Source organism: Podarcis filfolensis (genome assembly GCF_964270895.1).
Source record: "Podarcis filfolensis genome assembly, chromosome: 1".
In the NCBI taxonomy this organism is placed as follows: domain Eukaryota; kingdom Metazoa; phylum Chordata; class Lepidosauria; order Squamata; family Lacertidae; genus Podarcis; species Podarcis filfolensis.
The window spans coordinates 35,337,301-35,358,462 of record NC_139604.1 but is presented as its reverse complement, the minus strand read 5'-3'; the positions used below and the strand labels follow the sequence as shown (position 1 = coordinate 35,358,462).

The following is a 21,162-nucleotide window of genomic DNA, read 5'->3' as shown; positions in this document are numbered from 1 at the left end:
CTGAACTAACAAAACGGCTGTTGGAACCTTGTGTTTGTGCAAACAGGGCTCCTAAATTTGAAGGACAGTGTATTTACATAAACCCTACTTTTTACCAAGTGAGAAAAACTGAAGGCTCATTCAGAATGTCTACCAATATGTAATGAATTCTGGCTGTTGATGGAATCACTCCTGTGATTACAGATTGTCTGGCTACAACATATGGACCAAGAGCTACTGAACTCTCCCCTCTATAAGCTGTTACATTTGCCTGATACTGGTAAACAAATAACCAATAAAGAGATCTTGTCTGCTCTTTTGTTGCAGCTAAAGTGGGCTGAGGGAAGAAGAGAAAGTCTGATACTTAACTACCAAAGCGATACCAATGTAAAGGGATAGTAAAGGCTGCTCAATACTCTCATCAATTGCTCTTGTGTGGATGAATACCTGACTGTTTGCATGACAGGCATGCAAGCCTTGACTGAAAATACCACACACACACCCCCAAAAAACACCCCCACTTATATAGTCTGATTCTGCACTGTGAACTATTGTGGTAACCCTGTCTTCCAAGTGTGTGTAAGACACTATCACATTTAACACAACTGGGACTGCAAATTAAAGTGGCAGCAGATATTCATACATGTTTCTTCCCAAAAGTGAAGCTCTCTCCATGATACTTTCCCTTCACCCAGGCTTACTACTTCTACCAGATTACAACTGGGAAGGAGGAGGAATTTGGTGATGGACTGCAGGAAAGTGCATCACACAGACCTGCAATCTTAAATTGTATCTGCTGCTGCTGTCATTGTTATCCTAGCATGGGGAGTTTTTTCTTACATACAGTAATTTGGAGCAATTGCAGGTGTGTGTGTGTGTGTGTGTGTACACAGGGGTTCCTTCTACTGGTCATAAATAGCCATAAATATTACTGACACAAAACAGTTCTTTCTGGTGCATAATGGGCCACAATTTTAAATCTACTTATACAACTCGTTTTCATCAAGTGGTTTTGTACTGCCGAATAAGCCAAATATCCACATACAGTTTTACAATAGCCTGATAAAATACAGTCAACTGAGAATGACATTTCCTCATTTCTGAAGTCTATTGTGTGCATGCTCTGGCCCTATCTCCTAAAGAAAATAAATGCCATACATTATTTAACAGCAGTTTATAGTTTACCATGACTGTGTGCAAAAAGGTGCGCTGATAACATATTGTATCCAATCAAACAGTTGAAAATACAAATCCAGTTTTTTCCCTCTCCGCCCCCCCTTATTTACTCTCCATTCAAATTTAAGATTACTGTATGGGTGTGTAGCTATTTCAGAATTTTAAAAGAAGCTACAGAAGAAAATAGAGCGTGCATAAATGGCAAAGACACATGAGGTAGTTTAGAAATAAGTACTAACAAGACAATCAAGTTAAATTCGCACAAACATACCAATGCCCAGTAGCTGCTTTGATAATATAGATCCAACAGTAAAAACTAGCTCCAAAGAATCATGAGTTATCTGCTGCTCTTGAAATTTCTAGGAATTAAAGTTTAATATAGCAGTAAAGGCTACAGAGAGGTCCTACATCAGATGAGAAGTGATAAGGACAAGAGAACAAAAGGCAGACAGCTGGGTTTGAGGGAAGGCAAGGCTAAGAATCAGTATTTTTTTTAGAAAAACATTTTACAAGTGCAGCACAGCACAATGTTTCCTCATACTAAAGCAGGCAGCCTTCTCCAGCCCGATTCCCCCAAGTGCTGTTGAACTACACAATTACCATCATTCCTGGCAATTCTGCTTGGGGATGTTAAAGAGTACATCATCATCTAGAGGGCCCCCACTGGAGAAGTAACCTTCAAACCAGGAGCTAGAAACACTCCCCAAACTTTATGAAAATAACCACATGAGCAACTGACCCTGTACAGCTGGAATGAGGAACCTTGGGTCCTGTGGACACAGCCAATGGCCAGAGGTGATACACAGGTGTGTTGCTGAACTACAACTGCTAACAGCCCCCATTTAGCTATGCAACAGTGTAGCCCAAAGGCTTTGAAACAAGGCTCCTTGAGTATAAAGAAAGCAGTTTGTGGGGATATTCAAGACTATTATTAAAGCTGACTTCTCTTTCTCTGAGTAGTGTAGGTTAGGAGCTGCCTTCCATGAAGACTGAAGCTCCACACTCCATCACTGCCCCATTCTAAACTTCCAATTTAAATTGCCCCACGGGTTCACATATATATTCACATATACGTATTTACATTGTTGTGTTGTTGTTTTTTGCTAATTACAGTCCCCAATACTGCTAGGTGGTAAGATGGAAAATACCTACACAAGAAGGAAAAGCAAAGCCAGCCAGGCAGTTAGCCCAAGTTACCTATTCTCAAACAGTTGTCCTACAATTTTGATCAGGACTTTAATAGAACTGTCTTCTCTGTATTAACTATTACAGCATCCAAAATAATTTGCCATCAGCTTCCTGAAGACTTAAGAAAAATTTAAGTATAAGAGTTTAACTAAACACAACTGGTAAACTACCAGAAGAGAGACTGACACAAACAGAATACTTTCCCCAGCTGTAATAAAATAGCAACATTTTCCTTTATTCACTTATTAGACAAATGTAAACACCAGACTGTATGCAACGCTAGTCATACACAGCGTAGATCCACTGCAACAGACTCAGTCATGCTCAAGCAAATGAATTCACTCCAATCTGGGTATCACCCAGAAAACTGGATTTCTGTTGCAGATCAAAATCCACTTCTTTGGAAATATTAACAAATAAACCAAAGAAAAGAGGGATACACTTTTTAATCAAGTACATTGGGCTGTTGAAGAACATTTTTAAAGGTCATCTTTCAATAGATAACACCGATTTTTCGTCTGGTTTATTTGTAACCAAGTACCACTTTCCAGAATCTCATCAAATATTTCAAATCCACAATCAATTTACTGAAGATGTAGCCCATTGCTTTACATCAGTTGGGCAATTTGGGTAAACCTGCAGAGCATCCATAATTTGGTTGTTGTCCAAAAGAAGATTCATTAGCAAGTATTCTCTCTGTGTGCACATAGATGGTCCTTCTACAGGCTTTATCAATTCAAGATGCAGCAAGTGTTCATAAGCCTAAAAATAAAAAAGCCAAACAAATCATCATTAGAATCTTTTCCTATCATCCACAGATAAATTCAACATAATTTGCAGTTACAGATATTTTAGATTAGAGTTTGCTACTGAATAAGAATTAAGATGCAGCAAAATCTTGCCTCTATTTTAGGCTGTTTAGTTTCATTTTCTAAAACAGCATCTCCATCACACAAAAACCTCATTTGCAGCATAAAAGCTACACGTATGCATACAATGTTCACTAGAGGGCAGCAGAGTACCAAATACAATAATGAAAGATAGACAATGACACCTATGTAAAGCATACAACCCTAAAACATTTTAGAATTATCTTTTTTTAAAAAAATGGGAGCTAAATCTTACAGTTCCAGTTCTTCTATCAATCTTATTTCAAACTATTTGTCCCCTGTGACAATAAAACAGAAGCTTTCAGAAGAGTGTAGTAAAGTACATACCTTCATAACAACAGGTTTCTCAAAACTGTACACTGTGTGTGCCTTCCTCTGTACAAACCTCTGGTACTCTACATCAAAACAAATACAAATTATATTACACTTTTGTTTTAGAGGTAATAAACTACACATTTTGTAACGAATCTGATGTCACCTTACCATTATAAACCATCTGAAAATTAAACGGTTCTCCTCCATAAGTATCATTTAAATGTTTCATGGCTATTATGAGGCAGAGTTCCAACACAGACAGACCTATTAGAGAAAGAAGACAATTCTTATTAGCGATTTTCATGGCAGTATAGCTTTTTAAATGCCTAATCTAAAATGTTAACAGCTATTTGAAACTATTTTTATTATTTCTTCCTTCAAGCTTTCAAAAGGACAGCTAACTTTAAATTTCAAAAATCAAACAAAGGAAAGGAAGTCTACTTGGTCAATTATAAACCTAAGCCTAACATGGTTTTACCCCAAGGTGACAACCTGTTGGGTAGGACCTGCCCCACTCTCTGGGTACGTTGTACAGTGGTACCTCGGGTTACATATGCTTCAGGTTACAGGCGCTTCAGGTTACAGACTCCGCTAACCTAGAAATAGCACCTCGGGTTAAGAACTTTGCTTCAGGATGAGAACAGAAATTGTGCTCCGGCGGCAGCAGGAGGCCCCATTAGCTAAAGTGGTGCTTCAGGTTAAGAATGATTTCAGGTTAAGAACGGGCCTCCAGAACGAATTAAGTTCTTAACCCAAGGTACCACTGTATCCTGTAGTTGTTGGCCAGCGAAGCTTTCCCAGATGGTTCAGAGACTTCTGACTAATAGCCTACAGCTGAGGCTATGCAAATTCTGGACCACTTCCTGGGTGCAGTGTGGGTTTGATGAGGGCCAATAAACTGAGCTTAAATTCTAGCAAAACAGAAGCACTATGGTTGAGTGGTTCCATTGTGTGGAGCTGTCAGCAGCCTGCACTCCCTTCTAAAGGAGCAGCTATGCAGTCTTTTTTGTGGGGAGGGGTCACTCTGGATCTAGGCTTATTGCTTGAGGCACAGGTTACTTTCATGGCTCAGAAAGCCTTTTACCAACATCTGCTGCAGCCATTCCTGGATTGGGATAGCTTGACTATGGTGGCTGAAGCAGTGGTAACCTGAAAGATCGAGCACTGTAATGCATTCTATGTCGCGTGACCACGGAGGCTGATTTGGAAGCTGCAGTTGGTGCTGAATTTTGCAACCCAGTTGCTACTGGCCACTGGCACCCACATCCGGTATAACACCTGTGTTGCAGGAGCTGCACAGGTTGCCTGCACTCTCCTGAGGTCTTACTATTATTAAACATAAAGCCATAAACTCACTGGTGACAGCATACTTAAACCGTTGCCTTATTCCATCTCCCCAATATTTATGATCTACCACTGAGACATGTCTGATGCTGTGTGGCAGTGTCAAGACTAGCCTCAACAAATCGTGCATTTAGTGCCCACTTCAGTCTTCCCTGAGAATCTGGAGATCCACAAAGGATGAAGAGCAAGTGAGGAGAGGGAGAAACACCCAATTGCAGAGCATGTTTCAAAGCATTATTTGCGGCGTGATGATCCAAATGAAACAAAGAAAGCACATAAAGTGCATTTCAGAACTTGCTCCCATAGTTTAAGATGGTAAGTACACACTGTCATCTTACCATGTACAATATTTGCTTTAGAGTCCATTCTGCAGTGTTTGCCTGCTTCAAGAAGGTCTGATGCATTGATATACGGGTGAGACACAGTTATACTACTTGAAGCAAGCATCTGAAGACAAAATAATAATTTAAATATTTAATGACTTAAAATCATTATAAAAGCATCTATAGTTATTTACAATACAAAACAGTTTGTAACATTCAACTGAGAGTATTACTGCAGAATCCATCCAACAGTGCTATATATTGATTGCAATATCCATTTTTAGGATCTTTGATAATTTTACACCTACTTATTTTACTCTTTGAAATAGAAGTAATTTTGGAAGCAACACACAATGCTCAGGAGGCAATCAGAAAATGTAATACAATGTTTCATCAGACCAAGAACAACTTAGATGGATTTAAGTCCAATTCGGCTGCATTATAAAGAGGACTACTCTTAAAAAAATTAATGTTTGCAGCGTGGAGATTGGAAAATTGGTACTTACAAGTGAAGGTTCTTTCTGGTTGATCTGTGAACTCCTATTTTGAAAGTAGGCAGAAAATCATGTGACTGGGCTTTTTGGCACTATGCCCTCTCTGAAAGTCCTTCCCAAGTTTGAGGCCACGGCCAATACTGTAGCAGAAAAATACGGTTATAGAAGGAAGTTAAGGGAATAGTGGGTTGTGATGGAGGAATTGAAGAGGTGAAGACCTCTTGCGGTGCAATTCTGAACAAGGTGATGGCCACCCATAAGGGTGAGGGCTCCTTGTTGAAAATATGCACATCTTAGTAAAGGTATGGTCTTGAATACTTCCACACACCAACCAGAAAAAACTTGCACAGTACCAACACTCCATGACTTATGTAGTGTTGACGATATCTAAGGCAGAATATGTAAAAGCTATGCAAGACCTTCAGTGGGTGAAGTCACTGTACCATGATGAAGGAACATGCAATAGAGCTCTCCCCACAATAGAAACTTCCCTGAGGAAAGCAAAGTAGTGGTCTTGGGGCAGGGGTTTCCTTTGGAGAAAGGGATGCCGCAATTGCTCCTTTTGAAAGGTAGGGAAGAAATGGAGAAGAATTCCTTTGGAGAGGGAATAGTACAAAAAGCCAAGTCACACGATTCTATGCCTGACGAGCAAGCAGGAGCTAATCCACTTTGGATACTGCCCACACCAAAAAGTAAATCCAGTTTTAAAGCAGAATTTCTCTTACAGACTTAATATTTCTTGTTTAGAAGAAACCAATATATCCTCACTAAAGCTAGTATGCAGGCAGAGAGGAGGGGCAAGAGACAAGCATGAGGGCATGACATGGGTCCCTGGCCTCCTAAGAAATGGTTTATAGAGCCTGGAATGTTATATTCAAACCAGGCCAGAGACAGAACCTTAATAAATTTGTTTCTCTACACAGTTTCTGAACCCAAATCCTGCAGTCAGAATACATAAAACAGAATAAAGGGGAAATATTTAACATTCCTAACTGTATACAGGTCCTTCCAGTGGTCTGGAGGGGTCTCTTAAGACAGTAAGACACACCAAACATAATAAATGTCATGAGAGTCAACAGGGAGCCTTGCACTGCACAAGCAATGGCTGTGATCATTAGCAAATAGAACTGCACATTATTTTAAGACTTCTCTGTATTTATTGCCATCAAAATCTTGAAGTGGTTTGACTCACAAGTACATCACTGCAGTTGGACTTGCAGAATTTTATTAGAACTTAAAAGGCACAGACTTTCCACACTGCTCCACAGGAAAGTGCTGCTATGAGCTAAAGGAGGGGTAATCACCTTCTGCCCTTAAGTGCATCTCCTGAGTGGAACTCTGCTCAGGGAATACTGCTGATGGCAAGAGTGAACTCTGGATCCCATCCTCAGAAAAACATTTACCACTAGAAAAGGGCTAAGCCAACATGCTGTATCAAAACATATTCCTTTCCATATTAGTTTTCTTTTATATAGTAGTTGCATTAACTCCATTCGTAACTAGAAGTATCAGTTTATTTCCATGAACAGCAGTAAAATGTGAGTCAGAAATAAACATGCCAAGATCTTACCAACAACATGAAGAGAGACCGCAGGTCTTTACTATAATGGAATTGATTTTGCAGTACATCTTGCACCTTTTGGTCTTCTAAGAGAGACTAAAACATTATTTTCAAAATCAGTAATTTTTAAGCAATCTACTCATCTTAATTCACCTAAAACATTTTTATACAGGTGGTAGGATAACACAGTTGATAAAATAACACAAAGTGATTCAGGGAAGATCACAAACATATAATCTGTTATAATTTATCAAAAGCAAACCATGTGGTTGGTTTTAACAAAAAGATCAGAAAGACGACGCTGGACCATACGGCAGTGAACTGTAAGGGAGACAAAGAGATCTAAATAGAGACTATTATTTGCGGTGCGTCATCACTTTGGCTTGTACTTATTTTGCTTATATTTATTTAGATTTGTCATGGCCAATGACCAGAACAATAGTTATCTGGATTGGACCAGTAGGATGAAAACTTTGCTCTCAATCACCTTTCAAAGCAAGAACTAAAATACTAATAAAAACTGTTTTTTTCTGCCCAGCTGAAACTTTAGTAAAACTCAGTTTATAGGATGATGTCATTATGTACTAATTTACCTCACTTTGGGGGATTTATATGTACCTGTTTGAAAGGGGTCTTGTATTAAAAATGTGATAAATACAGTAATTTTACCATAGTTGCTCTTCATAACAGTGTTTGAGATCTTCACTCTACAATCTAAATATACTGTATAAAAAAAATAAAAAAATTGTCTAGTAGAACCTTAGAGACCAACTAAGTTTGTTCTTGGCAAAAGCTTTCGTGTGAGTGCACACTTCTTCAGATACACATCTAGAAGTATGGAAGGCACCACACTGAGCTGCATGAAATGGAAGTCCATCAAACTCACAAAGCTAGATTGTAATCTAGTATTGCAATTTTCAAACTAATTTTTAATTACAGAGGCAGATACCAGTGTTAGATGTACATGGTGCCTGGTTTTGAAAACAGAATGTAGGGAAGCAATAAAATACCTTCAAGTAATACTTGATATGCAATTTTTCTACTCCTTTTAAAATTAGAAATTATGGCTTGTACACAGAACTCTGCTCACACAACAATACTTTCCTTTCCTCTCCTCCCATGCAACTCCAAAAGCTGCTCCAGGAGTCCCCAAACCATCCAGAGCTGATTTTGAGGTCACCAAAGGGGAATTTGCAAGGAAGAGGAGGGGAAATTTCCATTTCACAAGTGGACGTCTGTGCACTAACAGACACAATAACTTGGATCCTAATTTCTACTGGAATAAGTACATTCCAATGCATTTCTTTTTAAGCTGTATAAGCGCTGTTATCCAGCAGTTTGAAGATCTTCAGCAAGAAATTTCAATTGACTGATTATTACTATTATTTCAATCACCTGTACGTTCTTATTCCATTTCTGAATAAAGGACTTTTCTGGAAATTCTGCAGGCAGGGATAACTGTTCTTTACAAATATTCAGATATTTTTTAAAATCAAATGAATTCATTAAGTATATTTGCCGGTGTGAAAATCTTGACTTCACTCTCTTCTCCATGAGTTCAAGAATGTCCTAGTGAAAAATTGCACACAGAACAAAAACATAAGAAATCGACAAGAAAACATATCAATTGCTAGATAACTTGTTTACCCTTTTTTTTTTTACTTTTTAAGGATGCAAACTGACATCAGAATTATGCTTGAGCATTTGCCAGCTCTGCAGAATGACAACTCCAATACATACGTTATAAAACAGTTTATCTGAAATTCTGTATACATAGGTTAAATGCTTGCCACAGAAAATTCTAGAGATCGCAGTTACTATCAAATATCTAGGTTAGTTTTCAGTTTATTAGGCATACCAGTGTTGGCAACTTATTTAAATTATTTTTATCTGAATTGTATTATCTATTAAAAATGATTATTTGAACAGGTATTTCATGTTAAGATTTCTCAATCAAACCTCATTAGAAGAACAGAATCTTTTCAACTGACTAAGCTATTTCAACTCCAGTAGCACACACAGGAAGTTCTACTAAGTGTGGTTAAAGTAGCATTCTTTATTTAATAATGAAAATGATTCACAATCCCTAAAAGTCTCTTACTTTTCTCTGCACAGGGTCTCTAGCCAATTAAAGAGAAGCATCTTTACTAGTCATCATCTGAATTTGCATGCACTGGTGGCGACATATATTAAGAGAAAAGTAAATTCATTTTACCAGTCTACAAGTCAGACCAACAACAGCTATAGGTGTCTGTGCTGACTGGGACACATCAAAGAGGTTATACAGCAACGTCTGGTTCTTATGATGAACAAACAGATCAAACTCATCTAGGATGAACAGCACCGGGCAACTGTGAGCACGGTCACCTAACACATAAAACAAACGGGTAAATATTAGGGACCCAATTCAACTAAGTGGTTCTACACAAAGACTTCCACTAGCTCAACAGGTAATCTCTTTGCAAGCAACTGAAAGAACTGTAACATAACTTGCAATTTGGCAAGAACTTCCAATTCGTTGTAAGACGGCAAAGCCACCAAACATTTCACTTTAGTTCCTTTACTGCAGTATTTAAGTTACAGATTTTCTTACCCACCCTTCACCATAAGGTCCCAGGGAGGGTTGTAACAAAACAAGGATACAATTTAAAATAGAATGGTACTAATAATCAATGCAACAACCGAACTACAATATAAAAAACAGAGAATAAAGTTACAAAGATCAGGGTAAAGAGGCACGTCTTCAGCATACGGTGAAAACTGTACCACAAGGATGATAGATGCACCTCAAGGGGGAGAGAATTCCATAATTTAGCGGCTACCAGAGAATACTCACTCCCTAGTGGCCAATCACAAACTTCTGTGGGACACAGAAATACCAAGAGGGGCTCCTCTGCTGATCTTAATGGTCTGAGAGAAGGAGACAGTACAGAAGGAGTCAGGCTGTCAGATATTTGGGGCCTAAGTTGCTTAGAGCTTTAAATACCAAAGTGTGCAGCTTGAACTGAGCCTGCAAACAAACTGCCAACCAGCGCAGCTGCTTTAAAACAGGGATTCTAGAAATGCTAATGGATACTAGTTAGTAATCTAGATGGAGTAGATCATAGTGTTTGTCATTAACCCCCAATAACGTGTTATTAATCACCAAGAAAATATGTTTACCTCTCTTTAATGCTTCAAGAAGAAACGTGAGGTTTTCTGCAAAACTACCCTAAAAGATAACAACATCTGAATGATTATCTGGTAGATATTAAGCTTTAAAATAAAAACATGTAGCAGGATTCACTAAATGAACCCAGCAGAACCCATGCACCAACATTCCCATTTGTGTAGCAGGGCTTCCCCCTCTCTTCTCACCACCACTGTACCACGTGAAATTGGCTTTTCTTTGGTGGGGCAGGGGGACCCCCAGAACAATACCCCCAGAATCCCATCCATTGTATTTTGTAGAACTGTATGCTATTGCCAAAAAAAAAAAATGCAACAGCTTCTACAAAGTGTAATCAGAGCGGACTAATCAGCTGCAGGGGATAAACAGATAAATAACTATATGACTTTTAGAAGACACATGAAGGCAGCCCTCTACAGGGAAGTTTTTAATGGCTGTTTTATAGTGCTTTTATTATTTTGTTGGGAACCATCCAGAGTGGGGCAACTCAGTCAGCTGGGTGGCATATTAATTATAATATAAAGACCTGCTTCAAGCAAGGACAGGAAAAAAATGTCACTAAAGGGGAGGGACAACATAGGAATGATGACATTTTTTCTGCCTTCAGGTAAGTGGGAGCATAACAATAAACAATTAAATAATAATAACCCAGCTGGTTGTGTTGCAGTCTAAGAAATCTAAAAAGGATTTTTAGTTGCGTTTGCAATGCCCCTTACACGGTTTTATGATTTTGCAGCATATGGATATAGTTACAAGTTGAAAGAGTACAACAATGTGGACTATATATTTTAAGTACATCTAAATGTTTTACTTACAAAAACTTTATCTCCAGCCACATTTTCTAGATTTAGTTGTCTTGTAATCTCCTTAAGAGCAATTTTATCATTGGTCTGTAATAACCCTAGAAGACAATTGCAAATACATGTAATATTCTAGATTTGGATATTCTATAAACCCCACTAGAAAGACAGGAAAAAAATGCATTTTATATTTCAACAAATACTAGCATCAAAAGCAAATTTTAGAAATGTCATTAAGTATCCAAGGCTCACATGCTCATTCTTCTCAAAGATGCATTGGGTCCTTAGTTTCAGAACGATGAAAGCTAGCCAGTTCAAGTGCAACAAAGCCTTGTTTGGTATTATATGAGTGAGCATTGAGCTTGCATACTCCCTTCTCCAACTCCTTCACCTCACACATTCAAATCCTGTCTAGATGCCCCTTGAACAAGACCTACAGACTATGGCAGGGTTTGCAATTCTTGGAAGGAAAGTGCAAACCTGTTTGCCTGTTCAGATTGACAACAAACTATGGTTTGTGCTAAACAGTAAGTTGTTGAATCTTGATCACATGGCATATTCTCAACCCTTTAAAGCAACCCACTGTTAAAACTGATAATATATGGTGGTATCCAACTTCCATGTGTGAACAGGATGAACTTCCTCTTATGCACCATTACTTTCCTTTTCTCTCCTCCCTCTGTAGCCTGCTCCTGGCAATCTACCCTGGGTGGTTAGGGGATCATCTGGAGCAGACTTGCAACAGGGATGCAAGGTGGATAATAGAAATTCCATTGCACATGTGGATGTCTGCTCACATGAGGCTATATACTTGGTTTTCATAAAGCTATCATATGTTAACATGGCTTTTATGTTAACACAGCTTTTTATAGAGCTTTTATGTACAATTCTATCTCTGCTGCAAGTAGATACTATGGCTACAGTAAGTACAATTCCTTGCAATTGTTAATTGAAATAGATCAGTACAAAATTACTAGGCTCAATTAGCACTATCTTCAAGGAAATTCAGCTGATGTGACCAAATTACATACCATTTAAATGAACTTGTAAGATGTTTTCTCTTACTTCCTTTACTTCCATGAGCTTCTTTAAGACATGGCATGTTAACTAGGAAGAAATAAAACAAAACATAAATTATTATGCCATATGCTTACTACATAGTATCATGATTTAAAACTGAAACAAGTTTTTATGGGCATGACTTATACTATTGTAATAGCAATAAAGAACATGTTAAAACCACAATCTTTTAAATGCATCAAGTGGAATGTAACATTTGTTGCAGTTTTTAAAAGTTATTTCATAATTGCAACAAATGAAAAAAACAATGGTACGACAGAGGAAAAATAGTAGAGATTTGCTCCTATTCCAGGTGGCCTGTGCCTTCACACAACAGGGCTATCTACCAGTAAGTGCCTTGTGGGAAAGATCCTGACAAGTATGTTTTGATATTGTCTTCACTGTTTTATTTTGGTTTTACATATAAGGATTTGTATCATTAAAATTGGGTACAAATAAATATAATAATAAATAAAAGCAAGGGATTCAAAGTATCAATTCCCTAGATGGTATTAGTCAGGAAGCATGCTGAAGAGTGCAATTTGCATCCAATGGTATCCTGATCCCCCTGCATCTTCCTCAAATCCCGAGAGGATATGGGGATCCTTCAGAACAGCCTGAGAAGGTGGAAGGGATGGAGGAGAATATACTTGTTCAAAGAGCCTCCCCTTACTGGACGGGTACCATAGGATATAATCCTATCAAAACTAGAAAATAAAGCTTAGTTAGAAAACAGTTTTATTTATGAAGTTTAGAAAGGATTTTTCTAGTCAAGAGACCTAAAAAGATCAATATAGAATAAAAGATGTAGAATAAAAGGTAGAAACTCTAATAAAATAACACATTAAGAAGCTAAAGCATCTCAAAGGTTTGAAAGAAAGCACACAACTAAACAAGTTAAAGCAAGGTTAAAGGCTCTGAGAGTCGCATTCTATGTACCAAAAATACACAGGCTGGTGAACTCGGTTTAACATCATTATGAAACAAATTTCTTCCCTCTCACCACAAAGCCAGCATTTGATTTATAAGAAAATGAATTTCACTGATAATTTTCATGCAGTACATTAAGTTATAACTTTCCACATGGGACTCAATATATAAAAACTAAATGGAATTAAATCTTACCAGAGTCTTCCCTGATCCCCGAGGTCCAATAATGAGTACAGAGTTGCTTTCACCATTGATAGCAGTACGTTTCAGAAGCTCGAGTAATTGTCTGAGTAAAGGTTGAGGAGAGAGAGAATGAGGAATACAAATAACTTTAGACCTGGAATAATTTCAGATATCAAATTTCATCTCAGAGAAACAAAATCACATTATTTTTAAAAAGTTTCAGCCCACCTCCCTTTACCCATTCGGAAAACACATTATGACACGAAGAAATAGAACAGAACACATTTGTCTGTGCAATTGTCATTTAAATGCTTTTCTGATTCTCAAGAAGCTAGCTTTCTTCTTGGAAGGAAAAAAAAAGGACAGTTAATTAAAAAACAAATCTTTACTGACAAATTCTAACCCTAGATTTATAGGCTCTGTAAGTATATCTCTAAGCTTGTTAAAAAGATTAGGTACAAACTTATTTTAATAACTAAGGTAATTTTGACTAGCTTTATACAGTGGTACCTCGGGTTAAGAACTTAATCAGTTCTGGAGGTCCGTTCTTAACCTGGAACTGTTCTTAACCTGAAGCACCACTTTAGCTAATGGGGCCTCCCGCTACCGCCATGCTGCCACCGCACAATTTCTGTTCTCATCCTGAAGCAAAGTTCTTAACCTGAGGTACTATTTCTGGGTTAGCGGAGTCTATAACCTGAAGCGTCTGTAACCTGAAGCGTCTGTAACCCGAGGTACCACTGTACTTGATTTCATATCATTTTAATGGTTATTAACTATTCAAAAAAATTTTTTTAAAATGATGAAAAAGTTTCTGCTGTCTTCTCTTCATCCACACATTATTTACTGGTGGGGACCTAGATTACAGTGGTGCCTCGCAAGACGAAATTAATTCGTTCTGCGAGTCTTTTCGTCTTGCGCGGTTTTTCGTCTTGCGAAGCTCGGTCAGTCGCAACTGCACCTCTTCAAGCGGTTTTAAGAAAAAAGGAAACAAACTCGCAAGACGTTTTCGTCTTGCAAAGCAAGCCCATAGGGAAAATCGTCTTGCGAAGCAACTCAAAAAACGAAAAACTCTTTCGTCTTGCGAGGCATTCGTCTTGCGAGGTACCACTGTACACACTTCTTTTTGAGCCCTGTGTAAAGTCAAGTGATGCTGCGTTAGGATTAGAACCCCTCATCCTCCTTAATGTAATAGCTGCTATGGTGCTGACTTGAGACCATGTTACTGAAAAGAATTCTGGGACGAGTATGGCTGTTGCTTTTCTACCACATTCAGTGAAATGATCCATTAAGGCTGGGAGGGCAATGGCACTGTGATAGCCAGAGCTTTCATTTGAGATATGCCATAAGAACCACTGGGAACATTTCCTCCCTCCCTATGAATATGTTTTAGTCTTTTAAGAGTCCCTTTGAGGATGGGTAAGAAACCAGTATTTGGGGGACAAATCTTTGAAATCTTGTTATCTACTAAACTTGCAGTTTAAAGTCCACAAGACCAGTAAAGGGGATATCTGAAACAAACATAAACACACCGTTTCCTTACTTGTATTGGAGCTCAATTCCAAACAACTTCCCATTTTGACTCTGGTGACAGAACCTTTCACGCAATATTCTTTGTACCTGCATATATTGAGTTATAGAGACATCAAATATGCACAGCACAACCAGCTGTCATTTAACAATTTTCTCTTATCCTGTGGAAGTTAGTAAGCTACAAATTTGTTATTGATTTATTTTCACAATTTATATCTTGCCATTCTCCTTCTGGGTCCCAAAACCGCTTACAAAATGCAAACATAGAATATAAAACATAAATTAAACATCATAGATTAAAACATCAAAGAAGCATCCATGGTGAAAATGCCTTATGGAATAAAATAGTTTTAATCAGGTGTCTGCAACTTATAAGGGATGGTACCTGCTTGATTTCTAGTGGGAGGAAGATTAATAAAGTACAGGTCCAAACAGGGCAGGCAAACGGCCTTGCTCCCATATCCTAGGATTCAGACTCTGCTTACTGGCCTAACTGCATCTAGGCACTAGTCCAGGTCTTTAACAACATCTCAGTTCAGATGTAACAGAGATGGATATAATCAGCATACTGATGACACCTTGCCCCTAGACTCCTAATGACCATTCTTAACAGCTTCATATAGATATTAAACAGTACTGGGAACAAAATATTACCTGAGGGGACTCCATAATGTAACTTCCATGGCCCCAAATAACAGTCTCCCAATGCTACTTTTGAGCATGACCCTGAACTAATAACGGAACCGAACTCTCCAGATCTTCAGTGTAAGAAGACTGAAGAAGGGCCTCAATGATCACAGGGTCCAGGATGGTTCATAAAGCACCATCCATTTGTGGAACCAAGGCTGATTCAGTCCCAAACTCAGGACTGATTCCAGATTGCACTGGATCTAGATAATCAGTTCATCTAGAAACACCTGCAGTTGCTCTGCCATGAACCTCTCTATCACCGTACACAAAAATGGAGTGTTAGCACCAGTTTGATAGTTCTTGCATTCCATTGTTGTTCTGTCCACTTTCGCCCTCAGACTGAAAAGTGTTCCCCACCTTGCTATAGTACAAATTTCCAGGATTCTTTATAGTAGGGATGCAGTTACTTAGGAACATTGCAAGTGGCATATACCAAGTCAGACCATTGGTTATCTATCTCAGCAATGTATTTTCTGACTGGCAGTATCTCTCCGGGGTTTCAGACAAGGATCTTTCCCAGTCCTGTCTGATGATGCTGGAGACTAAATTTGGAACTAAAGTTTGGTGGACAGAGCAAATCATGTGATCTACCTACTGCGTTATGACCCCACCCCAGCTAAACATTAACAAGCAGCAGCCACAGCATTAGTTCGTGACACACAAACACATATACACTCCAGAAATTATCTAGTCATAGGTATGCAATTGTGGAAGTGGGCTTCTACGCATGGATTCCCTTACTGGATTAAGGGACACACAGACAAGAATTGAGGGTGTTCTTGCTGGTTTACACATGAAGACCTTGATTCGTCTGTGCAGCTGTAAACAACTGCATTGGTGCTGCATTTACAAATCCAATCAGATGGTAAACAGAATGGGTTTTGGTAGAATTTATCAAAGGAGTTTGTGTGAGAGAGATTTATACACACTTAAAAAGAGTGAGAGACTGACTGAATCCACATCTCTCCACAAATGCATCATTTGTACATATAAATGAGTCCCAAAAGAATCAACATGTGCAAGTAGGACATACATACTTGTCAGCAAACCCTCCCTATTTATAACTTTGTTTCTCCTATTCAAGCAATTATACTAACCTTTGATATGCATTCCCCATTTGTAAAGCTATCCTCCTTTAGCTTGCGTTTGCTCATTGTAATTCAAGCCCTAAAAGAGAAACATTTCGCGTTACACCAGAACTTCCTCACACATAAGACTGGCATTGCATCATTTTATGGTTCCTTATTCAACAGAAGCCTGAAATGTGCATACCTGTGGACCACAAATAAGCTATGGGCCACTACAAATCATATGTATGACACTGGAAGATTATTCTCTGCAAGAAGTCTTAAAATTGTGTTTAGTTTTAAACTTCATTTTCTTGCAAGCAGGGCTGGTGCCAAGTTGGAAGGGGCACTGAATAAGATGCTCAGTGATCTCCGAAAAATGAAAACAGTGTAGATGCTTTGCCCAGTGCTTTTCTTCTCAGTGCCAGGTTTAGCTCCACCAATCATCTCTGCAGTGGTCCAGTGCTGTTCAGTGCTGCTTTCCACACTGACAGAATTAACTTAACAGGCTGGGCAAGCAGCAATAGGGGCAGCTGGTGGAACTCAGTCCACCACTGAGGAGAAGGGCAGGGCAAAACAACAGCTACTGCCATCCTCATTTCCTCAGAATCTCTGGGCCCCATCATAGCAGGGTTCAGACACTTTGGGAATAAAATAGGGCAGCAGCTATGCAGCCTTACCCAGTGCCTCACTTCACAACACCTGACTGACTGCATGTCACCATTCAGAAAGCAAGAGAGAGTATGCATGTCAGCATCTGCCCAAACCATGGTCTGTGTGAAAGTGATATGAAGTATAATGCTCAGACATTAATTTCATTTCTTTGGAAAATACACACGATGCATAAGGGACTGTGAGATCTTCACCCCGAAACAAGACTTGGCTCCAATTAATATACCCCGACATTCACACTACATATTTCAAGCAAATATAAAATGTTGGGCTAGGCAGAACATTAAAGCATCTCTTTCCTGGGTACATATCATCTGGGGTAATCCAAAGCTAAGCCTTTACAGTCATACCTCGGGATAAATACGCTTCAGGTTGAGCGCTTTCGGGTTGTGCTCCGTGGCGACCCAAAAGTAACAGAGGGTGTTACTTCTGGGTTTCGCCACTTGCACATGCGCAGATGGTCAAAATGACGTCACGCACATGCATGGAAGCAGTGAAATGCGACCCGCGCAGACGTGCTGTCGCGTCTTACGTTCTGTTTGGGATGCGAACGGGGCTCCGGAACGGATCCCATTCGCATCCCGAGGTACCACTGTATATCTATTTTGCCTATAATTGAGTGCATCATGAATAAAAAGCTCTTCACAAGTTTTGGGCTCAATACAACACTGAGATGGGCTTATGTCAGGTGCATATGACTCCAGGGTGCAAAACCCCCATTTCCTTCCTACTTACATATATTGGCCTAGGATCATCATGCTTGAACAGTACCTTGAACAAAAATAAACTTGGGATGGGCACAGTAGCTATGTTCAAACCACAGTTTAGCATAACATGACAAGCCACGCCTAGCCTTTGGCTCAAACCTTTCTTCCTGTGTAGTTACTTCTAATTCAGCATAGCTTGCCACCTTCCTCAGAGTTGTGGTTTTAAAAGTACAGCTGCAAAAACCACAGTTTAAAGTTGGCTTGTTTAAAACTAACCACAATTATTGCTAACCACATTTTGTTGGTGTGGACAACATGACAAAATATAATTAGCTACCTTGTTCACATAATGTTAAACCATGGTTGAACATAGTCACAGCTAGGGCAAGTCATATGGGACCATCTCCCAGTTCCAGGGGTTCTAATGTGCGGTGACTCAAAGCTGATTTTGGGAAAGGAAGTGTGCAAATTTCAGTACCTTATTTAACTGAATACAATAAAAGACCACAGCTTACTCTTATGCACCTAGTTTTAATCAACACTTTTCAGAAAAGAAAACACAGCCAGATGCTTTAAACCAATTATTTTATTAATTTATATCCCACCTTTCTTGCATAATGGAACCCAAGGCAGAAGACAGGTTGCTGACATTAAGACTATGTACAGTTTTCTGTTTGCCCCACTGCTTTCCCCGGGGAAAACTGACTGTTACTGCTGAATCGGAACAAACATCAATACGCAGAAAGCAGTGGGACAAGCAGAAGTAGAGACAAGCCCCTATAGCTCAGAAAAAAACCTAGTATTTGAAAAGCAGTAGTGATAGCCACAATAAAGAGATTAATTTACTCCAGTGCTGCTTTTGCATTCAGTTTTTAGAAAAAAAGGGGGGACTTTACAGTAGGCAGTCTCCAACCCAATTTTGACCTCCATTTAAACCCAATCCACTTCAGTTTACTCATCTCATACCAGCTGGCCATATATATACCACAGTCCTCCATTTCTGATCTTTGTTTATAACTTCATAATTTTATCACCACAGTATTATATTTATACAGCACCATCAACTGTCACCTGGCAGTAGCAATTCCATCAGGCTATGTCAGAAGGAGAAATGGGAAGTAGGGCTCTCATCCCATCAGCTCTGCTGAAAGACCAACTCCATCAGACATCTCTGATGCCAACCAATCTGTTTCTATACTAGCTAGTCACTGTAGGAACTACTGTTTGAATTGGTGCCTGAGTTTGCTTTCTCTTTTCCATCTCTGTCCCTTGTGTGATTTGTTTTTTGACTGTGAGCCTCTAGGCAGTGACTGTCTTCTTTTTATTCATTTTATGGAAGCCATTCTGGGAGCCCTTTTTGGTTGAAGTGGGCATGCAAATGCTCTAAACAAACAGACATGATACTTTACAAAGAACAAGAAACCAGATTCCTACCCTGAGGGGCTCACACACTATAATTTTCAACTGGAAGTTTGGCAGGAGCAATTTACGCAAGACATGTCAAGTAGTACGAGGGCTGAAATGGAAGAAGGATGTGCTGTCAAATACAGCAAAGACAAGACACTTCAGAAATAATACATGTGCAATTTATGCCACCTACAAACACTTTACGTATGTCAATACTCAGCCAGCCTCTAATTCCTATATTTGTCCTCAATACTTAACAGTTTCTCTATTTGGAGGTAGGGAGAAGAAGCTACAGGTGAAACAATGCAGAAGAGCTGAAGGCTGCTGTTGAAGCAGCCTGGTCTTCCATAACACCTCAGCAGTGCCACAGGCTGATAGCATCCATGCCACGCCACATTGAGGCAGTAATTGATGCAAAAGGGGCCCAAACCAAGTACTGAGTACATATGCATGCTTCTACTTCTCAGAGGTCCAATATCGCTCTATTTGCAATCCTTGTTTTGCTGATTTCATTTACTATTCTAATTTTCTGAGACTGTTAATTTGGGGTTTTCATCAGCTGTATGCCATGATCATCACAATTATAACAAATAAAGGCTTGACATATCTCACTTTCCATGTCATGCGTCTATCTCATATATTCGTTTCACCTTTTAAGTTGAATTACTGAAATAAATGAACTTTTCCACGATATTCTAATTTTTCGAGTTTCACCTGTATATGGCTGATGTAACTTTTGTCAGGGCTGGCACGTAAATGCAAAAAAAGGTGCTTAAACTCAAATCACACCATGGGCATGATGTCGTCAAAGTCAAGAACAGATTATAACCAAGTGGGTTGCAAATAGTATTATCCGGGACTAGCCTGCCTAGGTCCCTGCAGAATCCCACCAGGGTGTCCAGCCTTCCCGCCGCTTCTTCCCCCCCCCCCCCTGTGCATATTTAACCACCGCCCCTGCTAATATCCTGCCTTGGGCTTAATGACACCACCCACCTACAGATCCTTATTCCTTTTTTTAAAAAAAAAAAGGTGGGGACCAGAGCCCCCCACCCCTACTATTTCGCCTTGAGGAAAAGAGCAGCCCAACACGCCTTCCCTGCTTATAGGGCGAGAGAGGGCAGGTGCAAGAGCCGTTGAACCGCTTCAGAACCACCGTCCCATTTTAAAAAACCACCACCCAAAAAACCGAAGCCAAGGTGAGGCGATTTAAATTGAGCCCCGCCCTCCTCCACGCAGCTCCCGCACGCTCACCTTCCCCCCACCCTCCTCAAAACCACGTCCTGGACCGACCGTTACCTGCGACGCTCACAGGCAATTCCCGAGCGAGCGAGCGCCTCTCCCCCCCCCCCCGCCGTCACTCTCGCTCTCGGCTCCCGCCCGCCGCCGTTACTCCGAGCTCCCGCCGCCAAGCTCTCATGAGTGCCCTCCCGGCAACCTCCGCGCGCGAGAGCGAGAGAGCGCACACCTCTATCACGTGACCCCCGCGTGAGGGCGCCGATCTATTTACAAGCACAGCGGCTCCGAGTCAACGGGTTTCCTGCGTCTCTTTCTCCGACTCAAATTCTCTTCGCCTCCGCCCATTGGCTTACTTCCGCCTTTGCCCTCTTGATTTCCCCTCCCGCAATTTCCGGTCTCCCTTCTTTTTTTTTCCCCCTCCCCTTTTCTCCTTCCACCT

The 21,162-nt window shown here is 39.8% G+C and overlaps 1 protein-coding gene across 7 annotated transcripts; it reads right to left on the bottom strand.

The window, feature by feature from the left end:
* Positions 1-1,138: 1,138 nt before the first annotated feature.
* Positions 1,139-21,088, bottom strand: ORC4 (origin recognition complex subunit 4). Of its 7 annotated transcripts, none has more exons than XM_083579628.1 (15): positions 20,784-20,937; positions 19,515-19,596; positions 16,732-16,801; positions 14,955-15,031; positions 13,424-13,514; positions 12,271-12,346; positions 11,255-11,340; positions 10,433-10,481; positions 9,486-9,637; positions 8,666-8,839; positions 7,280-7,366; positions 5,231-5,339; positions 3,717-3,812; positions 3,561-3,628; positions 1,139-3,105 (listed from the first exon to the last, which is right to left on the bottom strand). In XM_083579628.1, exons 3-15 carry the CDS (start codon positions 16,786-16,788, stop codon positions 2,923-2,925), a joined length of 1,305 nt encoding a protein of 434 aa, XP_083435754.1. In that variant the 5' UTR covers positions 16,789-16,801; positions 19,515-19,596; positions 20,784-20,937; the 3' UTR covers positions 1,139-2,922. The 7 variants fall into 7 exon arrangements, with proteins under 7 accessions (XP_083435754.1, XP_083435755.1, XP_083435752.1 ...); XM_083579629.1 differs by lacking the exon at positions 20,784-20,937 and adding an exon at positions 20,739-20,773; XM_083579626.1 differs by lacking the exons at positions 19,515-19,596; positions 20,784-20,937 and adding an exon at positions 20,953-21,088.
* Between the last annotated feature and the right edge of the window lie 74 nt (positions 21,089-21,162).